The sequence below is a fragment of the Nicotiana tabacum genome, chromosome 8, assembly GCF_000715075.1.
Source record: "Nicotiana tabacum cultivar K326 chromosome 8, ASM71507v2, whole genome shotgun sequence".
NCBI classification, from domain to species: domain Eukaryota; kingdom Viridiplantae; phylum Streptophyta; class Magnoliopsida; order Solanales; family Solanaceae; genus Nicotiana; species Nicotiana tabacum.
Genome location: NC_134087.1, coordinates 8844864 through 8859744, shown reverse-complemented (window position 1 = coordinate 8859744; position 14881 = coordinate 8844864). Strand labels below are relative to the sequence as shown.

At 34.6% G+C, this 14881-nt stretch overlaps 1 protein-coding gene and 2 non-coding genes across 3 annotated transcripts; all 3 read right to left on the bottom strand.

The window, feature by feature from the left end:
- Positions 1-7374: 7374 nt before the first annotated feature.
- LOC107800514 (V-type proton ATPase subunit c''1) lies at positions 7375-9509 on the bottom strand. The gene is made up of 4 exons (XM_016623700.2): positions 9284-9509; positions 9108-9185; positions 7941-8111; positions 7375-7825 (listed from the first exon to the last, which is right to left on the bottom strand). Exons 1-4 carry the CDS (start codon positions 9394-9396, stop codon positions 7654-7656), a joined length of 534 nt encoding a protein of 177 aa, XP_016479186.1. The 5' UTR covers positions 9397-9509; the 3' UTR covers positions 7375-7653.
- A 2037-nt stretch (positions 9510-11546) lies between these two features.
- On the bottom strand, positions 11547-11663 carry LOC142163725 (U5 spliceosomal RNA). The gene has a single exon (XR_012694657.1). It is a non-coding gene; the product is annotated as a U5 spliceosomal RNA (small nuclear RNA).
- A 2778-nt stretch (positions 11664-14441) lies between these two features.
- On the bottom strand, positions 14442-14558 carry LOC142163726 (U5 spliceosomal RNA). Its single transcript, XR_012694658.1, has one exon. It is a non-coding gene; the product is annotated as a U5 spliceosomal RNA (small nuclear RNA).
- Positions 14559-14881: the final 323 nt, after the last annotated feature.

The following is a 14881-nucleotide window of genomic DNA, read 5'->3' as shown; positions in this document are numbered from 1 at the left end:
TTTATTGACTTTTTAAGGTCCTTAAATATATATTCACTGTGTTTCAGTTTTGCGACAAAAATTGTCAAAACTGAAAGTATAAGATGTTAATATCACTCGAAAGAGAATATATTAACTTAATAGTTGAAAAGCTACCTAAATAAATAATACATCACATCAAAGTGTAAGGCTTATATAGTATAATGAATTTTAGTTCTTGAAAATTACGAAAATTATATAGAAATCAAATATTGTCAAACATTCTGGAATGAAAATAGAAAAAACGTCACAATTTGGAACAGAGGGAGTATAATTAAATTAGGTATTATCAAATTTAACTCGCGTGCAGAAATTATTTATATTTGGTAACCGAAATATATATAAATTTTGTATATAACATATAAATGTGTATATATACAAAAAATATATTCTTTTCGGCTATTATTTTGAAAGCGGCTATTAGGGGTGTCAATGGTTCGATTCGACCGGTTATTTTATAAATTTTGTACCATACCAATTTTTCGGTTATTCATTATGTATAACCAAAATTAGACTTTCCGAAACCGTCCCAACTATATCGGTTTCTCTTCGGTATCGGTACGGTCCGATTAATTTTCAGTATTTTTTTAAAATGTCATGTAAAAGTCACTAGTAGAAGTAGAATGCAATAACATACATACTTTTATAGGACTTAGCAAAACTCTCCAGACATTTTTACATTTTAAAGGGCGATGAATTAAGAAAATATGAAAGATGTCTAGAGTATAAATCCATCAACTACTCTACAATAGCGTAAAAGAAACTAAATAAATTAATATAAAAAAAATATAAGTCACATGAGTGGAAAGATATTAACCAAACTAGGACTGAGACTCAAGAATAAAGTCTATAGAAGATTAAATATTCAAAAAGATAAATTTAAATCATACGAAAGGAAATATAATCAATACATTATAGTTTTCTACTCATAATCGCTATAATGCCTTGTGTCTTGCTAGTGAATATGCTAGAAATAATTTATTTTAGATGGAGTAGCATAATAGGTTTGAGAATTATAATTTTGTGTTTATTACTTGTTGGCTTGTAATTGCTTTCATAATTCCAAAACCCAAGAAATTTTTTAATATTTTATTATTTTTAAACTTAATATATAAATATATTTTTCACATGTAAATTTATTCGGTACGGTTCTGTATTTTCGGTTTATTTTCATAAAATAAAAAACATACCCTAATTACTGGTACGATTATAGATTAATATAAAAACCTATGGTTTTATTAAAAGAAACCTAAAAATCAGTTCGGTACGGTACGATTCGGTCGATTTAGTCGGTTTTTAAATATCCATTGACATCCCTAGCGGCTATACAATATCATTTTTGCAAATCTTAATTAGATATTAAAGGGTTAGCTTGGATTACAATGCTAACTAGATTTGTGGATTCAATAAGCTTAGAATCTCTAATTCATAGGCCTATTGATAAAAACCGAATCAAACCGGTCTATGTACGCCCCTGTCACCTTGGATGCTTGTGGTTGTTTTCGCAATATATTCAATTTCATGTGGAGGTTTACTGCCACCAACCATGTGATAAAGAAACTCCATAACTCTCACTCTTTTTGGCCAATTTGGAATTTTTCTCGAGGGGGTTTGACTTACTACTGATTTTAATATTCTTAAGTCTGATTCTCTGTTGTTTGCCTGCTTGTCGTATAGCGTAGTGTCCAGTTCCTTTCATCAGCTGCAAGTTTGTTTATAAACACGAATCTTGCCGTCTGGACAGGTCCTTACTTTCTCTCAATAAGTTGATTTTTTCCACCTTTAACTTTTGGTTTTCTTTGTAGTAATAAAAATTCAAAATATTCATTTCGAGCAGTCCAACAACTAAGCAATATAATTAGACCTATTCGTCAAAGGTTTTTGAGGTTGTGATATGATATTTCTGAGCGGAGGATCTATCAAAAACAACATCTGATGTAAATTAAGAGTTCACTAAACTGTATCAGTTCTCAAAAAACGTAGCTATAAATAAATAACACAATAATATTTACGTGGAAAACTCCTAGATCACGGGATTAAAAACCACGACCTACACTCGTAGGATTTCAACTTCACTAACCGAGCAACTTTAGATAACAACCTATTGTAACCTATGAATTAAACACTTAATCCTTCACCTACTTACAATAACTATATTACAAGCCTCTATGTAATAACTCTATTACAAAGCTAACTACTTGACTAACTCTAGTCAACACAACTACAAGGTTTATGGTTTACAAAATGTCCTACGAGATGCTTCTAAATAAGCTGAGTAGGAGTTACACGTGAATAACATAAACAAGAAACAACAATACTAAGGACACACGATGTAATCAATGTGGATCTGGTCATTCGTTAGGTTGTTGTTTTGTTCTTCAATTTTGAGAGAATGAAGGCGGCTGCACACTTGAGAGTAAATAATGTTTTAGGGTTTGCAAGTGTATGTAATCCCTTGCCTCATGTTGGTAATATATAAGTGAGGTCATCAAAGATGATGCAAGGGAGTGTCCGATACACATCATGCTTCAACAGTGCTATTGTACTGTTGTGTGTGCAGTGCAACAACTTTAACAGCTATAAGAGTTGATTTGTACTATGACCAGAGGAACTGATATCTATTTGTTCCCTCTGTTGTTCCCTTAACTGATTTCATTGAAACTTGTGCCAGACATTTGACTTGTTGTTATGAACTCAGAGAGGCTAGTTGTATCTGATTCTCATGAAATTTGTTAAATTATAAACAAAAGACACGTAACTTATCAATATCTTTATTTTTATGAGGTAGTGTAATACACAGTATCTTCTCTAGACCCCACTGTAAAATTATTCTGAGGTGGTGGTTGTTGTTGAAGCCATCAATGACTCCCATTTACCTACCACGCATAACACTTCTTTTCATAGTAATTTTTATTGTCTCGAAGATAAAAAGAAGTGGAGTAATAGGAAAGAAGATTATTAAAGACATGGAGTAAAAGTAAACGAACATCTTATAAATGTGCTTTACCTGGAAGGAATATCCTTTTTATTATTAACTTTCCTAATTCCTAAACTTTCTACTACTACATTTAATTAGCTCCGTCCTCTTGAAATGATAGTCCTTTCTGTGGTGTTGACCATGCGGTTTATGGATACATACAAGGTGGGACCTTTTATTTTTGCATGCCTTGTTCATTGTATTCTCCGTGTAAAGGTCACGAGTTTGAGCAGTGGAAATAACCACTAATGCTTACATTAAAGTTGATTGTTTATAGTACACCTTTAGAGTACGGTCTTTCCCTAGATCATGCGTAAATGCATGATACTTTGTTCACCAGACTACTTTTGTTTTGTTTTGTTTATTGTGTTGTTAGTTTGGGGATGTACTAGCTATACTAATAGTTGATTCCTGGACCCATGGTCAGAATTATTAATACTTTTGTACCATTGCTTCAATGAAAGGAGTTTTAAAGCATGATTTCATTAGTCATTGGTCATGGACTAAAAAGTATACAACTTAGTGCCTCTTCTAAAATCATTCTATCAAATCAGCTTTCATGTTAGAAGTGTAGAACAAAGTAGGGAATGCCAAATTAATGAGTTTAATTTGTATCTAATGTTTTTTTAAAAAAAAAACCCCATTAAAAGGTCCTGTAGCTGTTGATTGTATTTGTATAACCCATTAAAAAACCCATATTAGATGTTGCAGCATATCATAACTTTACAATGTAATATGAAGGTACACTAATTCACGTGCCGACTGTTACTCCAATTTGGACAGCTACATCGTCATCAATGCCGTATAACAAAATGGTGAGCAAGATGAAAAAGATCCTGAGAAGCTAAAAACAATTGAAATAATCCTAGAAGATACACTGGAAAACAACGGGTTGAAACCACGAGGAAGATTTCCAGGCAGTGCGAATATGTCCAGAAGAGTGCAAAATGTTCGATAAAAGTTTTTGCTAATTTTTAAGGCAACAAATTTGACCCTGCAAATTGTAATACGAGCTCCCTTTTCAGTTTGAAAATCCGATAAAATGAACAGAAGCTAGATCCTCATATGTATGAGAAATATATCCAACTTGAACAGAGCTTTTGCTTCAACTGAAGTTTCGTCCATGCTTTGATTTCGTGGGTGGAACTGTATAGAGAGAGAAAGAAGAATCTGCACATGGTGTTTATTGACCTAGAGAAAGCGTATGACAAGGTTCCTAGAGAAGTTCTCTGGAGATGCTTGGAGGCAAAAGGTATGTCGGTTCCTTATGTTATGGCAATTAAGGACGTGTATGATGGGGCAAAGACTCGGGTTAGGACAGTAGGAGGAGACTCTAAGCCTTTTCCGGTTGAAATGGGGTTACCCCAAGGCTCTGCGCTCAATCCGTTCTTATTCGCCCTGGTGATAGAGGCGATAACAAACCATATTCAAGGGGAGGTGCCATGGTGCATGCTATTTGCCGATGACATAGTTCTGATTGATGAGTCACGAGCCGGTGTTAACGAGAGATTGGAAGTTTGGAGACAGACTCTTGAGTCTAAGGGTTTCAAGCTAAGCAGAACGAAGACAGAATACCTCGAGTGTAAGTTCAGCGCTGGGCCGGGGGAAGTGGACGTGGATGTGAGGCTTGAGTCATAGGTTATCCCAAGTAAAGGCAGCTTCAAGTACCTTGGTTCGGTTTTCCACGGGGGAGGGGAAATCGATGAGGATGTCACACATTGTATTGGGGTAGGATGTATGAAGTGGAGGTTAGCATCTAGAGTCTTGTGTGACAAGAGAGTGCCAACGATACTTAAAGGTAAGTTCTATAAAGCGGTGGTTAGACCGGCCATGATGTATGGGGCTGAGTGTTGGCCTGTTAAGAACTCACATATCCAAAAGATGAAAGTAGCAGAAATGAGGATGTTGAGGTGGATGTGCGGGCACACTAGGATGGATAAGATTAGGAATGATGATATTCGGGAGAAGGTGCACGTGGCTCACATTGATGACAAGATGCAGAAAACGAGGCTTAGATGGTTCGGGCATGTATAGAGGAGAAGCCCAGATGCTCCAGTAAGGAGGTGTGAGCGGCTAGTTGTGGAAGGCACGAGAAGAGGTAGAGGGCGGCCTAAGAAGTATTGGGGAGAGGTGATCAAACAGGATATGGCGAGACTTCAGATTTTCGAGGACATGACACTTGATATGAAGTTGTGGAGGTCGAGTATTACGGTTGTAGGCTAGGAGGTAGTTGAGTCTTGAGTTACTTTATACCTTTGTGAGCCTAGTCCGGTAGGGTTTTGTCTAAGATAGTTAGAGGCAATGTCGTGTCTTACTATTTTCTATTTTCAACGCAGGATCCATTTACTAGCCATCGTTTTAGCTTTGCATTTTTCTTCTGCATTTTATGTTCCTTTTTCCCTATGGTCTCCGTGGTGAATCTAATATTCTCTCCTTTTGTCTTTTTATTATCTTGAGTCGAGGGTCTATCGGAAACAACCTCTCTATCCCTTCAGGGTAGGGTAAGGTCTACGTACACACTACCCTCCCCAGACTCCACTTGTGGAATTTTACTGGGTTGTTATTGTTTTGATTTCGTGGGTGTCTCCACTGAAAAAGCAGTGAAATAAGAAACAGTTTTCTGAACACGACTATACTTAAATTTGAAACTCAAGAGTGAACTACTCATTCATCCCTCCACACTAGGGCTGTGCATTTGGATCGGATATCCGAAATCTGATCTGATCCACTATATTCGGATTTTCGGATTTCAAATTTCGGATTTTCGGATTGGATACGGATTGTGTTTTATGAAATTTCGGATTTTCGGATTAGATTCGAATTGGTATGATTTTAATCTGATCCGATCCGATATCCGAAATTATATGTACCTATATAAATACACACTAAAATTTTAGGGTTATGCTTATTCATTTTTCACACACCTCCTCACTCACTTAGATTTTTTCGCCTCTCTTGCACCTCTCTTCTCTTCAGTGAAGACTAAAAGAGTCTCAATGACTCAAACTTCCGATTTTACTTTGATTTTATGTCTCTTTCTTCCGCCTCTCTTCTCTTCTCTTCTGTCTTTTATGTCTATTTCATGTTCTATTCTTCAATTTTTGATTTTATTTTGATTTTTTTGTTTGTTTTGGTAGATGGAAGATGAGATAGAGACACCGAATGAACTTTAAATTGTTGAAATTTTTTGTGACAATCTGATCCGACAATCCGAAAAATTATCCGATCCAAAGTTTAAAATCCGATCCAATCCAATGTTAATTCGGATCGGATTCGGATTGCCCTTTTTAGAATCCGAAATCCGAAATCCGAAATAGGCTAAATCCGATCCGTGCACAGCCCTACTCCACACTCCACAGTTATCTCATTTGTGTCAGATGGTATAAAGAAGTAAAAATCTAGCCTTTTAGCTGGCCATGACAAATATAACATGGTGCCATGGGATCTTTGAGGGAAAAAAATGACAGTCAGATGCACTAAGCTCCCACTATGCGCGGGGTCGGGGAAGGGCCAGACCTCAAGGATTTGTTGTACGCAGCCTTACCCTGCATTTCTGCAAGAGGCTGTTTCCACGGCTTGAACCGGTGACCTCCTGGTCACATGGTAGCAACTTTACCAGTTACGCCAAGGCTCCCCTTCATCATGGGATCTTTGAGACTGGCAGATTAATCAGCCTCTGCATATTATTCACTTTTTCAACAACTCTTCTATGACAATGATTTCTTGCAGTTATCTATTCGAATGAGATGATTCCCTTTCTTTTTTTATTTTATTTATCATCCGGTGTTCGGTACCCGCTTGGGGCCCGACTATCAGCCCGACTAATCTAGATTCACACTACATAAGACCCATTACATGAGCTGATTCTGTGACAATTGATCCAAAGTAATGGTGCTTACTGCAGCTCAATTTGCTTCTTATCCTATAAATGTCTCTTTGTACCTAACCTTTCTCCCACTCTATCTCCTGTTGCTCAGTTCACCTTCTCTATGAGCGTCCACTAAGCACAAAGAGTAAGAATGAGGAGGGAGTATGAAGGAACAAGGAACTATCCTCGTCATTAAGTAAGAAACAAGTCTCCTTCCGCACAAACACGTGCTATTGGCAGCTTGGCCATTCCTAAATCAACCACAATTAAACAAATACTGTATGATGGAGCCTTATTTGGCCACCTAAAAAAGGTGTGCTAGAGGATCAAAATATATTTACCAATGAATCATGAAATGCTATGAATGTGGTCATCCAATACAAATTGAAGAACAGAGTAGAAGAACTAGTACTTCATAGCTTCATTAATAAAAATCACATCAATGACCGGACTAACCAAAATACTCAATACAATATGGATGTGGTCATCCAATAAAAATTGAAGAACAGAGTAGGAGAACTAGTACTCAATAGCTTTATTAATAAAAATTACATCAATGAACAGACTAACCAAAGTACTTGAGACAGTAATCGCACAACAAAATACATTGATAAAAGACCAAAATGAAGAACGGGGGAAAGATGAAGACTTGTGCAGACGTATATAATACAGAATACAGTATAACTTAAACATTGATAACAAGCACATAATGTGAAGACTTATGCAGACTTGGATGGTCAAGACTTATGTGTTTGTCATAACATTAATAACAAGCACATAATATGAAGCCTTATGCACCCTTGGATGGCCAAGATGCTTGAGCTGACATAATAATTCCCACAATAACACCGAACAGCCCAAGTGCACTACCAAAAATCTCGATTACAAGGATCTTAACAAAAAGCGTGGAGTTCTGTGCATCGGATAAGGCACAGCTGCTTCCAATTATCCCAACACACAACCTTTGTAAAAGAAATAAAAGGAATAATGATAATTAAAGGGCAGAAAAACATAGCATCAAATTTGACACCACGAAGTAGAATTCCATGTACGAGAAGAAAATTGTTTCATACTCACCCACAGACAAGATTGGCAAAGCCCACAATGATCCCAGAAGCAAAAATTGCATAGCCAGCTCTAAGAGACTCTGGTGCATAAATTTGTGAGGCAGGTACACTCTCGAGCTTTGTTTGGAGAATGATGGCCACAATAACACCATATATAGCAACCGCTTCACAGAAAATTACACTGACAAACAATTCTTTCTAAGACATTGCATAAAATACAAAGGACTGGGAACAAACTAAAGATAAGAATCATCAATAATGACATTATGCATATGCAGTAGACTATGAGCCATTGACTTCACACTTGCTTACAAATATAGTAGACAAGAATATCAAGGACAATAAATCATCCCACGACCCCAAAGCCATGTATCTTTGCTCTATCATGGAAGCACACTGTTTCAACATTATATTTATAACTTTAATAGATGCCTTATCAATGGCAGGACAAGACTATCAACACAAGTTCATGAAGAAGGAAAACTGTATCAAGGGATAGTTGACCAAATGAAGCTCGGATGCAAACACCACTATTAACGAGAGTATGTTTTCTAAATAGGAAATTTAACAATCACATAGAGTTGTTTAGTTTGTCAAGCTCATGTATCATCGGCTGACAGCACAAAGTGATTACTATCAGCAAAATAGAGTGATAATACTGATAGACCAAACTGGCTAACTAAGATTACAGTTTGGAACCGAAGTACCATCGAACTGAAAACATAACCTACAAGTCTTATAAAGTTTCTAAACCAAACATACATAGAGCTAAGGCAAGTAAAGAGTAAGGTAAAACAACACGTTCTCAGAAAGTTTCACGTACATGGTCTGCCAAAGCTTGACTCAACTCTCATCTTGCACAAGCAACACATCTATGAAAAATTAGTCCTTTTTGAAGTTAAATATCAATCTATATTAAAAACTTCAACCCGCACGGTAACACAGACTTAAACTATTCTTCAAGAGGTTGTTCGGTCCACAAACTAGTAATACAGAATTATTATGCCCTAAATATATGATTTTTTAGCGATGAATTATTATAAGGGGTTGTTAAAAATAGCGACACCAAAGCCAATAATTAGCTTCATCCTAGTATTGCTGATACACATATTTATATTTAGCCCTTCTAAATTGACGGTGCAGTAAATAAAAAATTCAAAAGGAGAAGTAAATTTACCTAATCAGATTCTTGGACGTAATCCGAGGAGCTTTAATGGCAGCACCAATCAAACTACTTCCAGTTATATATATTCCCCTAAAACATATAATAATTCTAATCAGAGAGGTAAATCATTAGATGTATAAAAGTTACAAAACCCTAGCGAGCAATAAACGAGATAAATTAAGAGTTACCAAGCAGCACCAAGCACTGAAACGCCAATGGCGATGGCAATTCCGACGGCTGAGAAAGTGTAAGGAGAGATCTGTACCAAAGCTCGCGACCATGAGCTAGATGGACCCGCCATTGTTGATGGGATTGGTTTCCACACAAAACGATCCTGATCTCAAATTCAACCGACTCCGATTGATCAAAGGAGAGAAAAGGAGCCAAAGTCGTGTTTGATTGGGTCACTTTAGCTTCTTATTTGGGTCGATTATGTTTGCTATTGAGCTTTGGGGGTCCAATTGTTACGCAAATAGCCAGTGAGATTTAATTGTTACGGAAGTTTTGCGTGATTGTCTTTGCTACTTCAGCCCCGTATGCTGAAGTTATGCGAAAAAGCGGATACACTTATAATTTTTTTTGCAAAACGGACACAAGTTAAAATGTGATACAAAAAACGGGTATAGATGCAAATGCCCCTCTTCTCAATATCAGATAATTAGAGTTTGGCCCGCTAGAGAGTGCTTACTATACAAGTCTAGCCCAGCAACAACATTATTTTCTCTTTTTTACCAGAAAGTATTTATTTTCAATCGTTTATATTTATTTCAACTTCTTTCTACTAAGGTATAGACGTATAGTAGATTACTCTGTTTTAAAAGCCAGAATTGGGACTCGTCCAGGACTCGCCCCGGGGCGGAGGACTAGTAAAACGCCACTGGGCTTATATGTGAGGCTTAGTTTCATGAGACTTACGCCCCGAACAGGTCCAACGTCCAGCGTACTGGGCTCGCCTAATAGAACTTTATGCAATTGTTTGTAACTAACCTTATAAATCCTCAAATTTTCTTAATAAATCGTTGACTATACAAAATTACTTTTTTTTTCTTCATCATAAATCATTAAGTTGAGAGTATTTTATGTCATAATTAAAATAAAAATTATTTCGCGTTATCCATTAAGACTGCTATGATAGTAAACTTTAAATAAATCTTTCATTTAAAAGTATTTATTTATTAACTTTTGTTATGTCTTTATTGTATAATAGTCCATAATTTTTTTATAATTATTTTCCTAAATATTATATTTTTAACGTTTACGAAATACAATACTTATTAATTTAATAGCTCAGTATTAGCTAGCACAACTATTTACAAATAATTAGTTATCGTGGTATAGTATGGTGAATTATGTGTCATTTTATTAACTTGTTGAAACTTAAAAATAAATGATGCTAGAGAATCATATTTAAATTGTGAATTATGTTTTTATATAAATTTTCTTTCAAATTAAAAGCATATTAAATAAAAGAAGTATTTTAAAAAAATATCAAATTATAATATCGAAATTCTTTCAATATTCATTACTCATTAAAAGATACATATAAGATTTCGTATCGAACACATTACTTTTGTTGTTTAAGTTGTACGACGTTGCAACTAATTTGCATATTATGATATATGTCATACTTTTCGTATTATTCATAGACGAAATATAATTTATAAGTATTTTAATTAGATTAGTTGTTATAATTTTGTGATTTTAATGTAATTTTTATGACTATTTTTTATTTTATACTATCTTAAAATTCTAGAAATTAATAAAATTTGCATATCCGCGGGACTTACGCCTTATGTCCCAGGGCTTACACCTCACATCGTCAGAGATAAAATGCCTCGTCTCACGCCCCCGCCTTTTAAAACATTGGTAGATTAAAAGTAGGAATAATTTAAGGGACCTCCCATTAAATTTGGCTTCACTAACCTCGCATTGTGATTTATGATATTACACTTACCTTCCTTATTTTGATTTTTATTATAATAATTTTAACATTTTTTAAATTAATTTTACTAATTTTATAACTTATAATTTTTAAATTAATTAAAAATAGGAGAGGTAAGCATAATATGATAAATCTGAGAGGTTGGTGTTATGTGCTATTATTAATGTGCACGTTCATAGAAGCTAATTTAACAATACAGAAAATATGTATACTAAGGTGATACACCATCTAACTCTATACCATTATATTACAGAACATGGGCGAAGCCACATGATTGACCACGCCAAAATAACACATGATTGACCACGCCAAAAAATTATAGTGTATGTAAATAAAATATTATAGAAATATATAATACATATTGAACAATCTTTATTATTTTTTTTTTACTTCTTTAAAATTTAAATACCTTTATAGAAATTCTTAACTTTGCTACATTTACAAAATATAGTTATAGATAAATGGCAATTATAAACTAAATCATAGAAAACTTAGGACTAGTATTGTTGGGATTTCCATTAAAGAAATCCCTCCAAAAATTAGCGTATGCCACTAATTGCAATGCGCACACGGTATTCTTTAGTAAAAGGCGAAAGAATAGTTCGCTCTGTGCTCACTGCGTGGCTGCGTGATTTTTTCTGAGGCGCTTGAGCTCCTTATATACTAGTTCCAGCCGCTTGCTGCTTCACTAAATTATTGATGTGGGATAGATGTTCTAATTTTGGCTGTGACTACCACTGTATGGGCTCTGCTGGTCTGGGCTTTGTGCTCTTTCCATGAATTGGGCTAATTTTTCTGGCCATTACCACTCGTTCTCATACCAGAGTTACTGATGTCACATCCAATTGCGTTTCCTTTGACATATAATTCGGGGCAAGTACACAAATAGTCATTTGTAGGAATACTATATAGAGATTAGCCAGTACTTATTTGTCAGTTACAAACAAAAACTTCAGCTCTAGAGCTGAAGCTCGACAGTTATAAAACAAAACTTTAGCTCTAGAACTGAAGTTCGACAGTTACAAAAACAAAAACTTCAGCTCTTCGCCAGTTACAGAAATAAAAACTTCAACACACTTGGTTCAACACACTTGCTACTTCAGGCCCGTCTACTAGAATGCTGAAGTTTTGCGTGATTGTCTTTGCTACTTCAGCCCCGTATGCTGAAGTTATGCGAAAAAGCGGATACACTTATAATTTTTTTTGCAAAACGGACACAAGTTAAAATGTGATACAAAAAACGGGTATAGATGCAAATGCCCCTCTTCTCAATATCAGATAATTAGAGTTTGGCCCGCTAGAGAGTGCTTACTATACAAGTCTAGCCCTGTAACAACATTATTTTCTCTTTTTTTACCAGAAAGTATTTATTTCCAATCGTTTATAATTATTTCAACTTCTTTCTACTAAGGTATAGACGTATAGTAGATTAAAAGTAGGAATAATTTAAGGGACCTCCCATTAAATTTGGCTTCACTAACCTCGCATTGTGATTTATGATATTACACTTACCTTTCTTATTTTGATTTTCATTATAATAATTTTACATTTTTTAAATTAATTTTAAAAATAATTTGACTAATTTTTATAACTTATAATTTTTAAATTAATTAAAAATAGGAGAGGTAAGCATAATTTGATAAATCTGAGAGGTTAGTGTGATGAAAAACAAGTTTTAGGAATTTTTACACCCTATAGAAAACCTTAGTACCATATTTATTTTAAATAAATACCATTTTAAAATATTACATCCTATAAATACCTTTTATCTTTTATAGCAAAAAATCTAAATATAGTTACATCCTATAATTAAGGCATCATATATGCTAAATATTATTTTTCTCTCTCCCTTTTTGTATTTTCTCTCACATAATTACCGCGTATCTGCAAACCCCAATACAATCTCTCTCTGTTTGCATACAACCAGACTCTCTTCTCCCACAAACCCTAGTTTCTTAACTCTTCTCCCACCCAAATTCTCAATTTTCAATCCTTAAACTATCAGAATCATCAATTACATATATGTGGAAGAGTCCAATGCAGTGAGTGTGACATATCTCTTTGCATCTGTTATCAAAGAAAAGGAGGAGAAGGAGAGAGATTGAGTACGGGGAAGTATCAAAGAAATTGACTCTGAGGCGAAAGGCTTCACGGACGGCGGCAAATGCGTCTTGTTCGGAGACATCCCCGAAGACTTTGCCAAGAGGATAACATGGAAAGATTCCTTTTCAAGTACCTTTTCAATTTTTGTAGATGTGTTAGGGGGCTGACCAACCGAAATTAATGGCTGGCCGCCGGCCGGCGAAGCCATAGGGCTGTTTCTCTCTCTAGATCGCCCAAATCGCCTGTTTATATTCAGTTGTATTCGAATGTATTCTTCAGCTGTATTCACTTGTATTCAGGTTTAATCAGTTGTATTAAACTATTTTATTCAGCAATAGTTAGTTGTATTCAAGTGTTTTATACAACTGTATTCAGTTGTAGTTAGTTATATTCAACTATTTTATTCAGCAGAAGTTTGTTGTATTTTGTTGCATTCAAGAGTTTATTCAGCTGTATTCAGTTGTATTTTTGTTGTAATCAAGTATTTTATTCAGATGAATTAAGGTGTATTTTGTTGTATTCAACTGTATTATTCATATGTATTTTTCTTTATTCAGCTATAATCTTATTATGTATCTTTCAAATACAGATTAATGAGGAATCGTTTTAGTTCGTTGAGTTAAATTAGAAGAATATCATGTGATTTTATTTCCTTCCGTTTTTAGCGCAAATATGTTACTGTATTTAATGTTAATGTCGCTTGAATACAGCTAAATATGTCAAACTTAGCTGGAATTCCAGATTTTATGCCTATATTTTTTGTTGTATTAATAAATACAACAGCTTAAATACATGAAATACATTATTTAAAAACATAAAAGGTATCTATAACACGTAATATAGCAAAAAGTATCTATAAATGACTAATTAGACAAAAAAAAGGTGCTTTATGAAAAATTCTCTATGTTTTATATGGCTATTATTAATGTGCACGTTCATATGTATACTAATTAATAAGGTGATACCACCATCTAACTCTATAACATTATATTACAGAACATGGGCGAAGCCACATGATTGACCACATCAAAAAATTATATTATGTACGTAAATAAAATATTATAAAAATATATAATACATATTGAACAATCTTTATTAATTTTTTTTTACTTCTTTAAAATTTGAATACCTTTATAGAAATTCTTAACTTTGCCACATTACAAAATATAGTTATAGATAAATGGCAATTATAAACTAAATCATAGAAAACTTAGAACTAGTATTGTTGGAAATCAAAATATAGTTATAGATAAATGGCAATTATAAACTAAATCATAGAAAACTTAGAACTAGTATTGTTGGGATTTCCATTAAAGAAATCCCTCCAAAAATTGGCGTATGCCACTAATTGCAATGCGCACACGGTATTCTTTAGTAAAAGGCGAAAGAATAGTTCGCTCTGTGCTCACTGCGTGGCTGCGTGATTTTTTCTTAGGCACTTGAGCTCCTTATATACTAGTTCCAGCCGCTTGGTTCTTCACTAACTTATTGATGTGGGATAGATGTTGTTCTAATTTTGGCTGTGACTACCACTGTATGGGCTCTGCTGGTCTGGGCTTTGTGCTCTTTCCATGAATTGGGCTAATTTTTCTGGCCATTACCACTCGTTCTCATACCAGAGTTACTGATGTCACATCCAATTGCGTTTCCTTTGACATATAATTCGGGGCAAGTACACAAATAGTCATTTGTAGGAATACTATATAGAGATTAGCCAGTACTTATTTGTCCTAAAATTTTA

Excerpts from the sequence above, each read along its gene's own strand:
- LOC107800514 (XM_016623700.2), bottom strand. The coding sequence starts at position 9,396 with ATGGCGGGTCCATCTAGCTCATGGTCGCGAGCTTTGGTACAGATCTCT. Across the intron at positions 9,186-9,283 it reads TCAGTGCTTGGTGCTGCTTG|GGGAATATATATAACTGGAA; the intron begins GTAACTCTTAAT and ends TATATGTTTTAG. Across the intron at positions 7,826-7,940 it reads TTTGCCAATCTTGTCTGTGG|GTTGTGTGTTGGGATAATTG; the intron begins GTGAGTATGAAA and ends TCTTTTACAAAG.